General features: G+C 45.2%; 1 protein-coding gene across 2 annotated transcripts in view; it reads right to left on the bottom strand.

Moving 5' to 3' along the window:
* The window catches only part of CWC27 (CWC27 spliceosome associated cyclophilin), a 212,634-nt gene that overhangs the window by 81,534 nt on the left and 117,175 nt on the right, over nucleotides 1-13,925 (bottom strand). For both annotated transcript variants that reach the window (XM_065599035.1, XM_065599036.1), the window contains exon 11: nucleotides 6,952-7,055. In XM_065599035.1, the coding sequence (XP_065455107.1) occupies nucleotides 6,952-7,055 (104 nt within the window). The remainder of the gene's footprint in view (nucleotides 1-6,951; nucleotides 7,056-13,925) is intronic.

Genomic DNA, 13,925 nt, shown 5'->3' with positions numbered 1-13,925 from the left:
CTGGTCAGGGAGGGGAAGTTATTCAATGCTGGGTTATAAGATTTTCCTGTGTGAAGTCATTGGTCCAACTTCTATTAGGGCTTTGAGAAATACAAACAGGGAAGCAACACAATGGCTTCCCAGATTTAAGAAAATCTAAATCAGGGGTGGCCAGCCATTTTAATCTGACCCTCAAGCTCCTGCTGGGTAGTGGGGTCTGGGGCTTGCCCCATTCCACTTGGCTCCCGGAAGCAGCGGCACGGCCCCCCTCCAGCTCCTACGCATAGGGGCAGCCAGGGGGCTCCACTCTGAGCTCTGCCCCCACCCCAAGCACCACCCCCAAAGCTCCCATTGGCCGGAAACTGCAGCCAATGGGAGCTGCAGGGGCGGTGCCTGCAGACAGAGCAGCGTGCAGAGCTATCTGGCCGTGCCTCCGCGTAGCAGTCGGAGAAGGGTCATGCCTTCTGGGAACCGCTTGAGATAAGTGCTGCCCGGAGCCTGCACCCCTGAGCCTCATCCCGTGCCCCAACCTCCTGCCCAAGTCCTGATCCCCCTCCTGCCCTCCAAACCCCTCGATCCCAGCCCAGAGCACCCTCCTGCACCCCAAGCCTTTCATCCTCAGCCCCACCCCAGGGCCCGCACTCCCAGCCAGAGCCTGCACCCCTTCCTACACCCCAGCCCCCTGCCCCAGCCCTGATCCCCCTCCCGCCCTCCAAACTCCTCGGTCCCAGCCCAGAGCACTCTCCTACACACCAAACTCCTCATATCCAGCCCCACCCCAGAGCCTGCTCCTCCAACCAGAGCCCTCACCCCGTCCACACACACCCCACTCACCCGCCTCAGCCTGGAGCCCCCTCCCGCACCCTGAACTCCTCATTTCTAGCCCCCCTGGAGCCCGCACCTGGAACCAGAGCCCTCACCCCCTCCCACACCCCAACCCCAATTTTGTGAGCATTCATGGCCCACCATACAATTTGAATTCGTAGATGTGGCCCTCGGGCCAAAAAGTTTGCCCACCCTTGATCTAGGTACACACTGGACGGACAACGGGGCCCAGCTGTTAGCTTCAATGATCCTTTATCCTTTTCCCAACACACTGTAAATCTTGTTTTGCAATGCCGAGATCTACTAGATCAAAGGACTACAAACTGTTAAAAAGGGTGTTGATTCCTGCAATGGTGGGGACACTTGCCAAGAAGCTGTCTAAGGCGACATGCTGATAGAGTGAAAGACTCTATGGGTGAGTCTCAAGGAATTGGGCATTCCCAGGCATTAGAGAGAAGCAAGTATTGTGTTTAGGCTTGTTTGTTTTTCAAGATACATTTTTTCTTAAATGTTTTTGCATGAAATAAATTATTCTTTGCTTTAAGAAGGCTGTTTGGTTGCTGATTACTAAGGCTACGTTTATGTCTCAGAGGAATCCGTGACTTCCAGAGACCTCTGTGACATTCTCTGCTTCAGCCCCAGGGGCTCTGGGACTCTGGAGCTGGCAGCCAGCAGGGCCCTGGCAGGGTTCCAGCGACAGCAGCGACAGGCGGCCCCCTGCAAGGTTCCAGCGACAGGTGACAGACTCCTGAGGGAGCCCTCCTCAGAGTTCCAGTGACAGGTGACAGCCTCGCGAGGAGGGAGGGGGACGTCTCAGGCAAGCGGCGGGGGGTATCCAGTTTTCTCTTTGGGAAATATGGTCACCATGCAGCTCCCAGCTGCTGTGGGCTGAGGGGGGCCCCCCCCGGCAGCTGGAAGTTGCCGTGGGCAGAGGGGGAACCCTTCAGGTCCCAGTCACCATGGTGCTGTAGCAGCAAAAGTCAGACAGGTCACGGCTTCCGTGAATTTTTTGTTTATTGCCCGTGACCTGTCTGTGACTTTTACTAAAAATAACCATGACAAAAATCTTAGCCTTACTGATTACCACCGTCGGTCTAGATGTGCAGTGTCTGAGCCTAACTCAGATCTGCTGAGATAATCACAGTTGATTACACAGGAGACTGCAACCCAGTAACTGTCAGAGTGGGAGAATCATGTGATTTCCATCCCAAGCAAAAGGTGATGGTCACAGACCCTGAGAAGGTGAGCTCCAAGAGACCAGGAAGGATCAGAAGTGCAGTTCAACTGGTAACTACCACAACCATATATCTATATCAAACCGTGTACCATCTTGGTAATTTTCCTGTGCATTCACCTACAAACAGTTATATTAAAAAATTCTCTACTGCAGTTAGATCACAACATATGTTACTAGTAATTCTAGGTTCATCAGAATAGATGCTCTGAATGTTTTCTTCATACTTTCTATTATCAAGGATTATTATTTGTTACTTGTGTTACCGTAGCACCTAGCAGGATGAGTTGGCCGCAACAACTCATGTTGACATTATCTAACTGTTTCAATATTGTGCTTCACTTAATCACGCATTAATCAACATTTCTTCTTTGACTGGAACATACTCATGTTTAACTTCTTTCATGCAGTAGCATCTCTGTTTTAATCTTGGGCTCTGTGATCCTGCCATGGACTTTTGAATGTTATTAAATCTTTCACAGTCAATGAACACATCATTCTAATACACATTTGATCACAGTTCTTTGATATCAGTATAAGGAATAGATCACCAAGGCCTGGTCCACACTAACCCCCCACTTCGAACTAAGGTACGCAAATTCAGCTACGTTAATAATGTAGCTGAATTCGAAGTACCTTAGTTTGAACTTACCGCGGGTCCAGACGCGGCAGGCAGGCTCCCCCATCCATGCCGCGTACTCCTCTCGCCGAGCTGGAGTACCGGCGTCGACGGCGAGCACTTCCAAGATCGATCCCAGAAGATCGATTGCTTACCGCCGGACCCGGAGGTAAGTGTAGACCTAACCCAAGATAGTATTATAGTTCGCATGGCCTATTTTTCATTTATCTATTTTTTAATTCTATATCAAAATCTAAGCTCTGAGACAAGAGTATAAAGGGAGGAGCTATCCACCCATCCTTCTGTTCCTCTGTACCAAGCTCTTAGATGATAGACTCTGATGCACTGGGGATGGAGAATGGGTCATGTAGTGGACATATGCAATACATCTTGAAGAATAACAGTTACAAGGTGACTGTTTTTTCTTCGAGTGATTTTGCATATGTCCATTACTAGGTGACTCCCAAGAACTTTCCCTTTGAGGTGGGGATAAGAGTCTCGTTGTAAGGAGGACTACAGAACTGCTTTTTTACATTCTCATCTTCCTTTGATGCGGTAGTAATCACATAATATCTAGCAAAGGTGTGGGCCACATTGCTGTTCTGCACACGTTCCACGACAGGGACATTTCCCACAAAACCATAGAGGTTGAATGTGCTTGTGACAGGTATGACAATATCCTGGGCAAACCTTATGGAGTTAAGTTAAACTACTAAAGTAAGTTTAATATCTTTGGAGTTCATTATATTGTAAATGCCAATGTTTGTGCACTATTGTGGGATTTTATAGATGGAAGGATTTTTTTAGGAGGAAGGATTAATGCAATCTCTGGGAGATAATGTGAACTTCAAAAGACTATGCTGAACAATATAGTAGACACAATTAACCTTTTACGACAATGTGTGTGAAGTGGAACTCCTAGGAAGTATGGGGAAGAGGAGATTGCAACCCCTCATCTACAAACTCATCCTTTGAAGCTTTTCCCTGAGGAGGGAGCATTTTGTCTGATGATCCCTTGTTACATGAGGGCAATTCAAAGACCCAATATGGATTCTCCAGGGACCAATAGACTAAAAAAGGACTATTGTATAAATAGCCTGAGTTTAAGATGACTCAGAGCCTTCTTGCTGATCCAGCAAATAGACTGGACTTCTGGTCCACAGAGGGCTCCAATATTAGAGAAGCATTGGAAGGACCTGGGCTATGAGGCCCCATAAGATAGCATTATAGATCTAAGATGAGGCTGTTATGAACTTCTGACCACAAAAGGCCCCATACGGGGTGGGAGTGGGGGCAGGTTTGAAGGACTTGCCTGCCAGAGCCCATGTTGCAGCTAGTTGGGTGGATCTCTGGAAAACTTAATAGCATGCATGTAGATTCTTTTATTGTTGTTTTTTCCATTTCTCGGCTCTATGAACTATCTAAGTTACATCTGTTCTTATCTGTTTTCTCTGTAATGCTTTTAAATATGCTTACACAGGAAGTGCTGTGTGGTAACTTACAACTGTTGGCTATTAGTTTCAGAAGAGAAGGTAAGAGAAGCCTGCTTAGGGAGCCTGTCATTGGTGGGAATAACACAGTGAAGGCAGGGAACTAGTAAAGCCTGGAAATACACCAGTCAGGAGGGAGAGAGAGGTAGGTCTCCATCCAAGAAAGGCAATAGCTAGGAAGCCAGAAACTTGAGAATGAATGTCCTTGCTGTACCACTAAGGGGAAATTCAGGAGCAGTTGGCCTGAACTGTAACAGTGTTCTGGTTGCATACACAGAACTTTTCTGGATGCCCTTGATCTTGTAACACATGACAAAACAACTGGTCCACTTGGACAGGCTTTGCACTGTTACAGGATGCCCCTTCATTTGTTCCATAAAACACCCAAGAAGGCTTTGTTCTTTCCAGATAAAAAGCTAGTACTCCGCAAACATCCAAATTGTGAAGCTTTTGTTCATCTTTATGAGACTGTGCTTTTGGAAAGAAGACCAGAAAATATATTGATTGATTGAGGTGGAAATCAGATACTACTTTGGAAAGAAACTTAGGGCTGGTCTACATTGGGGAGGCAGGGGGGATCAATCTAAGATACAACTTCAGCTAAGTGAATAGCGTAGCTGAAGTCGAAGTATCTTAGATCTATTTATCTGGGGTCCACACAGTGCGGGATCGACGGCCGCGGCTCCCCCATCGACTCCGCTACTGCCACTCACTCCGGTGGAGTTCCAGAGTTGACGGGGACCACGTTCGGAGATCGATATATCCCGTCTTTATGAGACACGATATATCAATCCCCGATAAATCGATTGCTACCCGCCGATACGGCGGGTAGTCTGGACGTACCCTTAGGGTGTAGCCTACGCTGTACCTTCCCCTTGTAAAAACTGTGTACGAAGAATCCGTCACCAGAGCATGCTGCTCTCCTACTCTTCTTGCTGAGGTAATGGCTATTAAAAAGGAAACCTTTGCTGAGAGGTGTAACAACCAGCTGGTGGCTTGTGGTTCAAAATGGGGACCCGTAAGGGCTGAGTTCAAATCCCACTGTGGAGCAGGGACAGTCTTTCTAGGCCTTTAAGGAATGTGATGATCATAGGGTTAGAAAATACAGTCCAATCTATAACACAAGGATGAAAACACCAAAATTGCGGCCAGGTGCACATTGATATAGCTGAATGCCAAACTTGACTGTTGAATGTAACAAAATAATCCAATATCTTTTGAATTATAGATTGCATAGGAGACGCATTGTGGGGAGCCATCCAGATAGAGGACCACTTCTACTTCCGCCGACTTAATGCGCTTAGTGTGGACATACGCAACTGACTGTATAAAATCGATTTCTAAACATCGATGTCTATAAAATCGACCTAATTTCATAGTGTAGACATACCCTTAGATGCATCTAAAGTCCTACCTCTTTTGGAGCAACAAAAGCTCAAACTATTAATCAAAGTCTCTCAACAAATCTACCTCTGTCTGGTCTCTGTCTTCAATCTCCTTCCACTACTCTGGAGTCTTCTCCTCCAACTCTGAGGCTGAGTACTGGCTCCTCAGAATGAGTCTCTCTGAAGGCTCTGCTCTTTTGCAGATTCTGGCTCAGGCTCCTTCACCGGAGTCCCTTTGGGGTCTCCTCTTCAGACTGAACCTTCTCCCCTTTTATGAGCACCAGGTATCTGTTTAGTTATCACCTGATGCCACCCAGTCCTACCCATCTGGTTGAGAAACAAGTAATTAGGTACATATGACACCCGTCATAATTAATTAGCTATTAAACCCTTTCCAGCCTGTCATTGGGTTACAGTGGACAATTGGTAAAGAAAAAGAAAAAAAGGACAAAAGAAAGAGCTCAAAGACCTGAAAATTATTACCACTAAATAACTGAAAACAAGAAACTAACGAAAAATGGTTTGTTCGCTGAAGGAACAAACAGACAACATGCTTCGACCACCAGTCATGGACAGTAAGAAGAAACTGAAGGATGGGCGGGGAGGCTCCATACTTTATATCCTCGGCTCAGAGCACGAGAATACCAGGTAGAGGTGTGGCCCCCATTACGGGTACTACTAAAGAAAACTCTCCAGCACCGGTGCATGAGATGTGCACAACCTAGTCTAATGGACATACGCAATCACTCAAAGAAGAACAACCAGATTCAGGGGTGGCAACGGAACTGGATTCATGTTATATCAAATGTTCTTCCAGTTAAATTTTGCACGTCAGTGGTTTCAGCTGAACAAAATCATATTACAGCAATGAAAAATTTTAAGGATACAACAAAACACATTTTTCATTAACTTTGCCAGAGCCGATATTTTCTATGGTCCCTATTCAGCAAGGTACTTAAGCAATTGATTTTACGCATGTGAACAGTCCCATTGAAATCATTCACAGGCGTTGTAGCAGTTTGAAGTCAATGGAACTATTAACATGCTTAAGGTTAGGCACCTGCTTATATCTGTTACAGCCTGTAATATAGCAAGATAGTATCTTTTTTAGGGAATACAGTAATATAGAGTAACAACAATGGAAATTTCAGCCTCAGCAGCTCTCCAATCAATGTATATGCATGGAACAAACATACAGATAAATTTGTTTGATAGAGTTTTGTCATTTTATATTTTTGTACACTTGTATACTTTTGTTGCTACTGTTGTAAATTTGTAAGGAATTTTTTTTGCTTGTAGATTATCCAATTCAGCAATCCTATTTAAATTCATCCACATGAAACCCAATAATCATAGATGTTGAAGATGAGAAATTAACTAAAACATTTACAGTTACCACCTTCTATGATATGTGCTTACCTTCCTCTTTCTTTTCTTTTGATTTTGTAGAATTTTCTTCTCTCTTTTGCTTTGCTTCTAGTAGTTCACGTTTCAGCTGGCGTACTTCTTTGCGTAGTTCCTCACTGCAAAGAGAACAATATTTACATGAGTCTAATCTTCTAAGAATGTAAAGCCACTCAGGAGAAACAGAGTCAAAGTTAATGGGCAGTAAATCTCTGATGTAAACAAATGGAATGTATTGCCTCACTCTTGTTAAGTTTGGTATGAAGAACTTGGCTTAAAAATCAATTGGAACCTTAAAAAAAGCTCTTCTTTACATTAGCAAAGACAACAAAAGAGTATGATAAATGGTTTCTTTTAAGAGCCCATTAGAAATATGTCAAACGCACAAGACAACCAGAACAGGGACCCTACATTTATATTTTGATTCATTAATTTAACATTGTATCATCCATAATACTTAACTACAAGAACCACACTTAAAGGAAATAAAAAGCAGAGGGATCTAAAAACAAACATAACATTGTCTTGTGAAATTCAATTTACTGAAGTGATAATTCTTCCAATCTAAGATTTCAAATATGGACAGTAAATGGAGTTGACGAATCTGCATAAATATGATCCAATACAAAGTAAGAATTTTTAAAATTATATTTTGAGTGTTATGAACTTTACAAAACAATGAACATCTGAAAAAGGCAGAATGGAGAAAACCAAAAGGGTGAGACAGATGTTATATTAACACTGAGTGATTTGTCTGTTTTGTTAGTTTATAATATGTTTTAAACATTTTCTGCTGAACTTCCGTATTATGATCAGAATGATACTTGTTTGCTTTCAATTACTTTTTCTAGGGGGATTGTTTCTTTGGTTCTTCAAGTATTAATAAAATTATGTAGATGAATTATTGACTGTCCAAAGCTATCCCCCAAAAGTGTTTGTTCAATTCTTGCAAAAGACGATCATACTGTATGAAGGGATAATTCATTGAGTTCCAAAATGAAGTCTGGTTAGTGATAGAAAAAGTGTGAAAGCCATGATTACTGGTCACTATTTCAAGCTTTTTTGGTATTCTAATTTATATATTCTCGGTTTTGCTTTTCAATTTGTAACTGAGTTAGTGCTCATGAAAGTGACTGAATAGGAACATTGGCTAGAGCTGAGCATAATGTAGGAATGTGCTGTGCAAGCTTCCCCCCACAGTTCTGTCAGTGCACTTTAATTCTGATCTGTAATACCCTTGTTATTCCAGTCCTGGGCCTCTCGAGTCAAACTTGGAATTATGTGCTTATTAATTCTTTTGATTTTTGTTTTTAATCGTGTGTGAATGGGATGCTTGTGAAAAGTAGCAGAATAACTAGAATATGAAATCACTGATTTATTTACAAAAAATGGTCAGGAATAGTGCAAACTCTGCCCTATTGTCTGAAGGGACCACTTAGGCTTAGAGGACAGTCTTAACTCTATGCTTATTCAATCCTTCACATCTGTAAGATACTTTTGTTGTTTCACTTTGCTAACAGGTGCAGGAACACTTCAGGGTAGCTGCAGGTTAATTCTTGCTGACTCACTTAGGCTTTTAATGTTTACTCTGAATATAAAGGAGATTGACATATTCCCTAGAGAGAAAGCTTAGATCTCAGATGCACAGACCAAAGAAGTACCCCTAAGTCAGCTAAAACTGGGCCATCTTTAACAACACCAGCAACCACTTCCTCCCCGGGGGCAGCTTCACCCGATTTGCCGACTGGAGGTTTATCAACAGGGGCCGGCTCAATTGCGTCCCACTGAACAGAACCGTCCGCAACAGGAATTGGGACAAGCGATGCAGGAAGTACGGCTACACCAATGAGATGTTACCCCACGTCCTGCGTAGCTGCAAGCCCCATTGGAGAGCTTGGTAGCTGCGACACAACGCCATCCAAGATTACCTGGCCAGAGCCATCCCGCCACCTGTGGGGAAGGTTGCCGTAAATTCTGCCATCCCCGGAACCAACAGCCAACTGCGGCCGGTCAGCGTCATCACCAACAAGGACTGGAAGATGATCATCATGATGGACGTCACGGTGCCCTTTGAGAACAGGACCCCGGCCTTCTATGATGCCCAAGCTCGAAAAGTAGAGAAATATGCCCCTCTGGCCAAAACCTTGAGAGCTAAGAGTTACCAGATCCAGACACAGGTACTGATCATCGGAGCCTTAGGTGCATGGGACCCCAGTAACTAGCGAGTGCTGATAGAATGTGGAAACAGCCAACGCTACACTCAGCTGATGCAGCAACTCATCGTGCCAGATGCAATCAGATGGTCAAGGGACAGCTACCTAGAACACATCACCGACATCGGCAATACCAGGAGGGATGAGCTGGAGTGCCGATGAGAAGTGCAGTCAGGAAAGTAACAAATACTTTCCCTCATGGATTGTATTTTCTAAATAGACAACCAATCTCATTCTCAATTACTGAGAGATAATCTCCACTCATTGATATATTTTGCTTTCCACAACCAAATCCCTGTACAACTTTTTATGAGTGATGTACCCGAGTATTCTGTATGGTTAAATCTATTCACCTAAAATTGGGTTATTGCTGATTATGTATCCTATGTATCCTATGACTTTTAAAAACTAACTTTATATTTGTGGATAATCTAAGCACTATACCCAGATGTACAGACACTGTTTTCCCAACCTATGTATTATATATATTTTTTTACATTAGCTTTAATAAAATGTTTAAATTTGTGCTCTCGACACTGTTTACTGGAAGTTGGACAGAGACCAACATATTTCACATAGATCATCAAGTAGCCAACTGGTAAGAATTTGCCTGACAACTGACTGGGGCTACATTTTAATCAGCTTCTAGAGGTGAAGAGTAGGTTTGTGATGTGCAAAAACATGAATTAGGATGAACCTAAACAACTTAGTTTTCCACTTATAACCTGTGATAATGAAGGGGGGGCGGGGTAGCTCCCTTTTAGGGACCCAGCCAGCAAGTTATCTATAAAATCCCTCTTAGTAGCTGTTCTCTAATTGCTCTACCTGTAAAGGGTTAAAAAAAGTGAGTGGGCACCTGGCCAAAAGAGCCAATGGGAAGGCTAAAACTTTTTAAAATTGAAACAAGACTCCCCTTTTGATGTCTGTTGTTCTCCAGAGAGAGAGAACAGAGCAGCGATGCTGTAAGAAGCTTGGGGCTAGGTATGAAAAATCATCAGATCATATCTAGAAACTACTCATTTGAAACCCCAGATGTATAAGTAGATCAGGAAATGTCTAGGAAGACGTGATTAGATTTATTTCTTTATTTCTTTATGGCAGGTGGACTCCTCTGTGCTAACCCCAAATGCTTTTGTTTTGCTTGTAACCTTTAAGATGGACCTCAAGAATGTTATTCTTGATGCTTAATCCTTGTTTGTTTTTTTAAATCTAGCAATAGCCTATGTTTCCAGATGTATTTTCTTTCTTTTTGTTTTTAATAAAAATTACCTTTTTAAGAACAAGATTGGATTTTTGTGTCCTAAGAGGTTTGTGCACGTGTTGTTTAATTAGCTGGTGGCAACAGCCGATTTCCTTTGTTTTTCTTTCTCAGCTCTTTCCCGGGGATATGCATGCATGCATGTATGTGTGTGTGTGTATGTGTGTGTCAGAGAGAGAGAGAGAGAGAGAGAGAGAGAGAGAGGGCTTCAAGGTACCCCACAAGAAGGAATTCCCAAGTGCACCTTCCTGAATTCTCAAAGGGGTTTTGCACTTTGGTGGTGGCAGCATCTACCCATCCAAGGTCAGAGAAAAGCTGTAACCTTGGGAGTTTAATACAAGCCTGGAGTGGTGAGTAATAATTTTTAGAGTCCTTGTGGGCCCCACCTTTGGCACTTGAAGTGCCAGAGTGGGGAATCAGCCTTGACATAACTGAAGTCTGTATTTGAACCCAAGTCATTCTTTCATCTCAAAATGCTAAACCTTCAAGAAAACATATTGAGTCCATGCATTTATCAAGACTTAGTAAAGTCTTGACTCCACTCAATTAAAAAAAAAATCCTTAAAGTTCCTTAAAACTTCTCAAAACATTTCAGACTCATTTGCAGTTGCTGTGTTAGGAACACAAGCTCTCCTACATGGGTTTTTCCCACATACTGGATAGGAACACCCTCTGGATAGGAACTTCCACTTGGACACCCTCCTAGCTGATGTGATGGCGACCAGGAATGCCACCTTCCACGACAAATACAGAAGGGAGCAAGTCACCAACGGTTTGAAAGAGGGCCCCATTAGTCTGGAGAGGACCAGATTAAGGTCCCATGCAGGCACAGGCTATCAAGTCTGTGGATATAACCTTTCCAAGCCCTTGAGGAAACACCTTACCATGGCATTGGCGAACATGGAACGCCCCAATTCTCCCGGGTGGAAGGCTGAGATAGCAGCAAGGTGTACCCAGATGGATGACCCTGCCAGGCCCTGTTTCAGGTGTAGGAGGTACTCCAGGACGAGTGGTATAGGCTCCTGGAGCGGAGGTGTGCGATGCTGGGCACACCAGCAAGTGAACCTCTTCTACATAGCTAAATAAGTGGCCCTGGTGGATGGTTTTCTGCTTCTGATCAGAAAAAATGATTACTCACTTCTCGTAACTGTTGTTCTTAGAGATGTTTTGTTCATGTCCATTCCAATCAGGTGTGTGCGTGCGCACGTGCATGGAGGCCGCAAGATTTTTCCCACCGCAGCATCCATTGGGCCGGTCTGGGCGTCCCATGGAGTCGCGCCTTCATGGCACTCAATATAGAGACCTGCCGACCCGCCACCCCCTTCAGTTCCTTCTTGCCGGCTACTCCAAGAGAGGGGTAGAAGGGTGGATATTGGAATGGACATGAACAACACATCTCGAAGAACAGTTACAAGAAGTGAGTAACTGGTTTTTTTTCTTCGAGTACTTGCTTATGTCCATTCCAATCAGGTGACTCCCAAGCCAAGTTCAGGAGGTGGGGTGGGGTCGGAGCTGTCCACTGATTGGAGTACTGCTTGTCCGAAGGCTGCAACGTCTCTGGCCTGCTGGGTAATCGCATAATGCGCGGCGAAAGTGTGTCACCACTCTGCAGATTTCCTGGGTGGGAACCTGAGCCAGGAACGCTGTAGATGAAGGCTGCGCCCTGGTGGAGTGTGCAGTGATCAGAGGTGCGGGAACACCTGCCAAGTTGTAGCACTCACGAATACAGGACACTATCCATGAGATGTGTTGGGATGAAACAGGCTGACCTTTCATCCTGTCCACCACTGCCATGAACTGGACCGATTTTCTGAACGGTTTCATTTTCTCGATGTAAAAGGCCAGCACCTTGAGGACATTGAGAGAGTGGAGTCTCTGCTCCCTGCCGCTGGAATGAGGCTTAAGGTAGAATACCGGGAGAAAGATGTCCTGGTTGATGTGAAAATGCGACACAACCTTCATGAGGAAAGCAGGGTGAGGCCTGAGCTGAACCTTGTCCTTATAGAACATGGTGTAGGGAGGATCTGATGTTAAGGCCCTGAGCTCAGACACCCTCCTGGCCAAGGTTATTGCTACCAGGAATGCCACCTTGTAGGAGAGGTAGAGCAGGGAGCATGCTGCTAAAGGCTTATGACCTTAGAAAGGACCAAGTTGAGGTCCCAGGCAGGCACCGGCTGATGGACATGAGGGTATAACCTGTCGAGCCCCTTTACGAATCGGCTGACCATGGGATTAGCAAATACCAAGCAGCCCTGCATGCCCAGGTGGAAGGCCGAGATGGCAGCTATGTGCACTTTTATAGAAGACAACGAGAGACCCTCCTGCTTCAGATGGAGGCGGTAGTCCACAATGCACGGCACTGAAGCTAGCCTTGGGGGTGAATGGCACTGCGCCGACCAGATTGAAAATCTCTTCCACTTGGCAAGGTATGTGGCTCTTGCCACATACCTTGGTATGTTGAGGGTTTCTTACTGCCAAGGAGGATCTGTCTAACTTGGATTTAACCATGGAGCTTCCATGCTGTGAGATGAAGCTACTGGAGATTCAGGTGTTGGAGATGTCCGTGATCTTGTGTGAGAAGGTCTGGGAAGAGCGGCAAGGTAATTGGGGCTCCCATGGACATATCTAGGAGGGATGTGCTGACAGGGCCAGGCTGGTGCTATCAGTATGACCCGAGCTCGACCTTTCTGGACCTTGAATGAGCAGTATTGGTGGAAAGGTGTATAGGAGACAACCTCCCCAATGGAGGAGGAATGCATGAGCGCTGGAGCCCAGGCTGTGATTCTGGAAGGAGCAGAACTGCTGTCACTTCCTGTTGCATCGCGGGGCGAAGAGGTCTATCAGAGGAAACCCCCCACCTCTGGAAGATTGAAATTGCAACGTCTGCGCAAAGGGACCACTCGTGGTTGTGGAACGACCTGCTGAGGTGGTCGGCCAGCTCGTTCTGTACCCCGGGGAGGTACAACGCCTGCAGGTGAATTGAATGTTTTACACAGGAGTCCCACAGCATAATGGCTTCCTGACACAAGGGAGAGGAGCATGCACCCCCGTTTGTTGATATAGAACATTGCTGTTGGATTTTCCATCATCACTGATACACATTGTCCGGTTAGGTAAGAACAATGTCTGACATGCTAGGTGCATTGCTATTAGTTCTCTGACATTGATGTGGAGAACCAGATCTGCTTGCGACCAGAGGCATTGAGTTCTGCGGTTTCCCAGATGAGCTCTCCCTTAACCAATGTCAGAGATGGCTGTAGGCAGCAAAGGGGCCTGAGCACACCTCCTGAGCGTCAATCCACCACCGGAGGGAGTCAAGGACTGGGCGAAGCAGGGTCACGATCCTGTCCAAGCTGCCCCGGGCTGGGCGATACACTGACATGAGCCATGACTGGAGTGGTTGAAGCCTGAGTCTGGCGTGCTGCACCACATAGGTACAGGCTGCCATGTGCCTGAGCAGTTTCAGGCAGTTTCTCGCTGTAGTGGTGGGGAATTGCATGACGCCTTGGATTATGTTG

Source organism: Chrysemys picta, chromosome 6, assembly GCF_011386835.1.
Source record: "Chrysemys picta bellii isolate R12L10 chromosome 6, ASM1138683v2, whole genome shotgun sequence".
NCBI classification, from domain to species: Eukaryota; Metazoa; Chordata; order Testudines; family Emydidae; genus Chrysemys; species Chrysemys picta.
The sequence above is the reverse complement of the archived record's forward strand: the minus strand, read 5'-3'. Positions and strand labels throughout refer to the sequence as shown.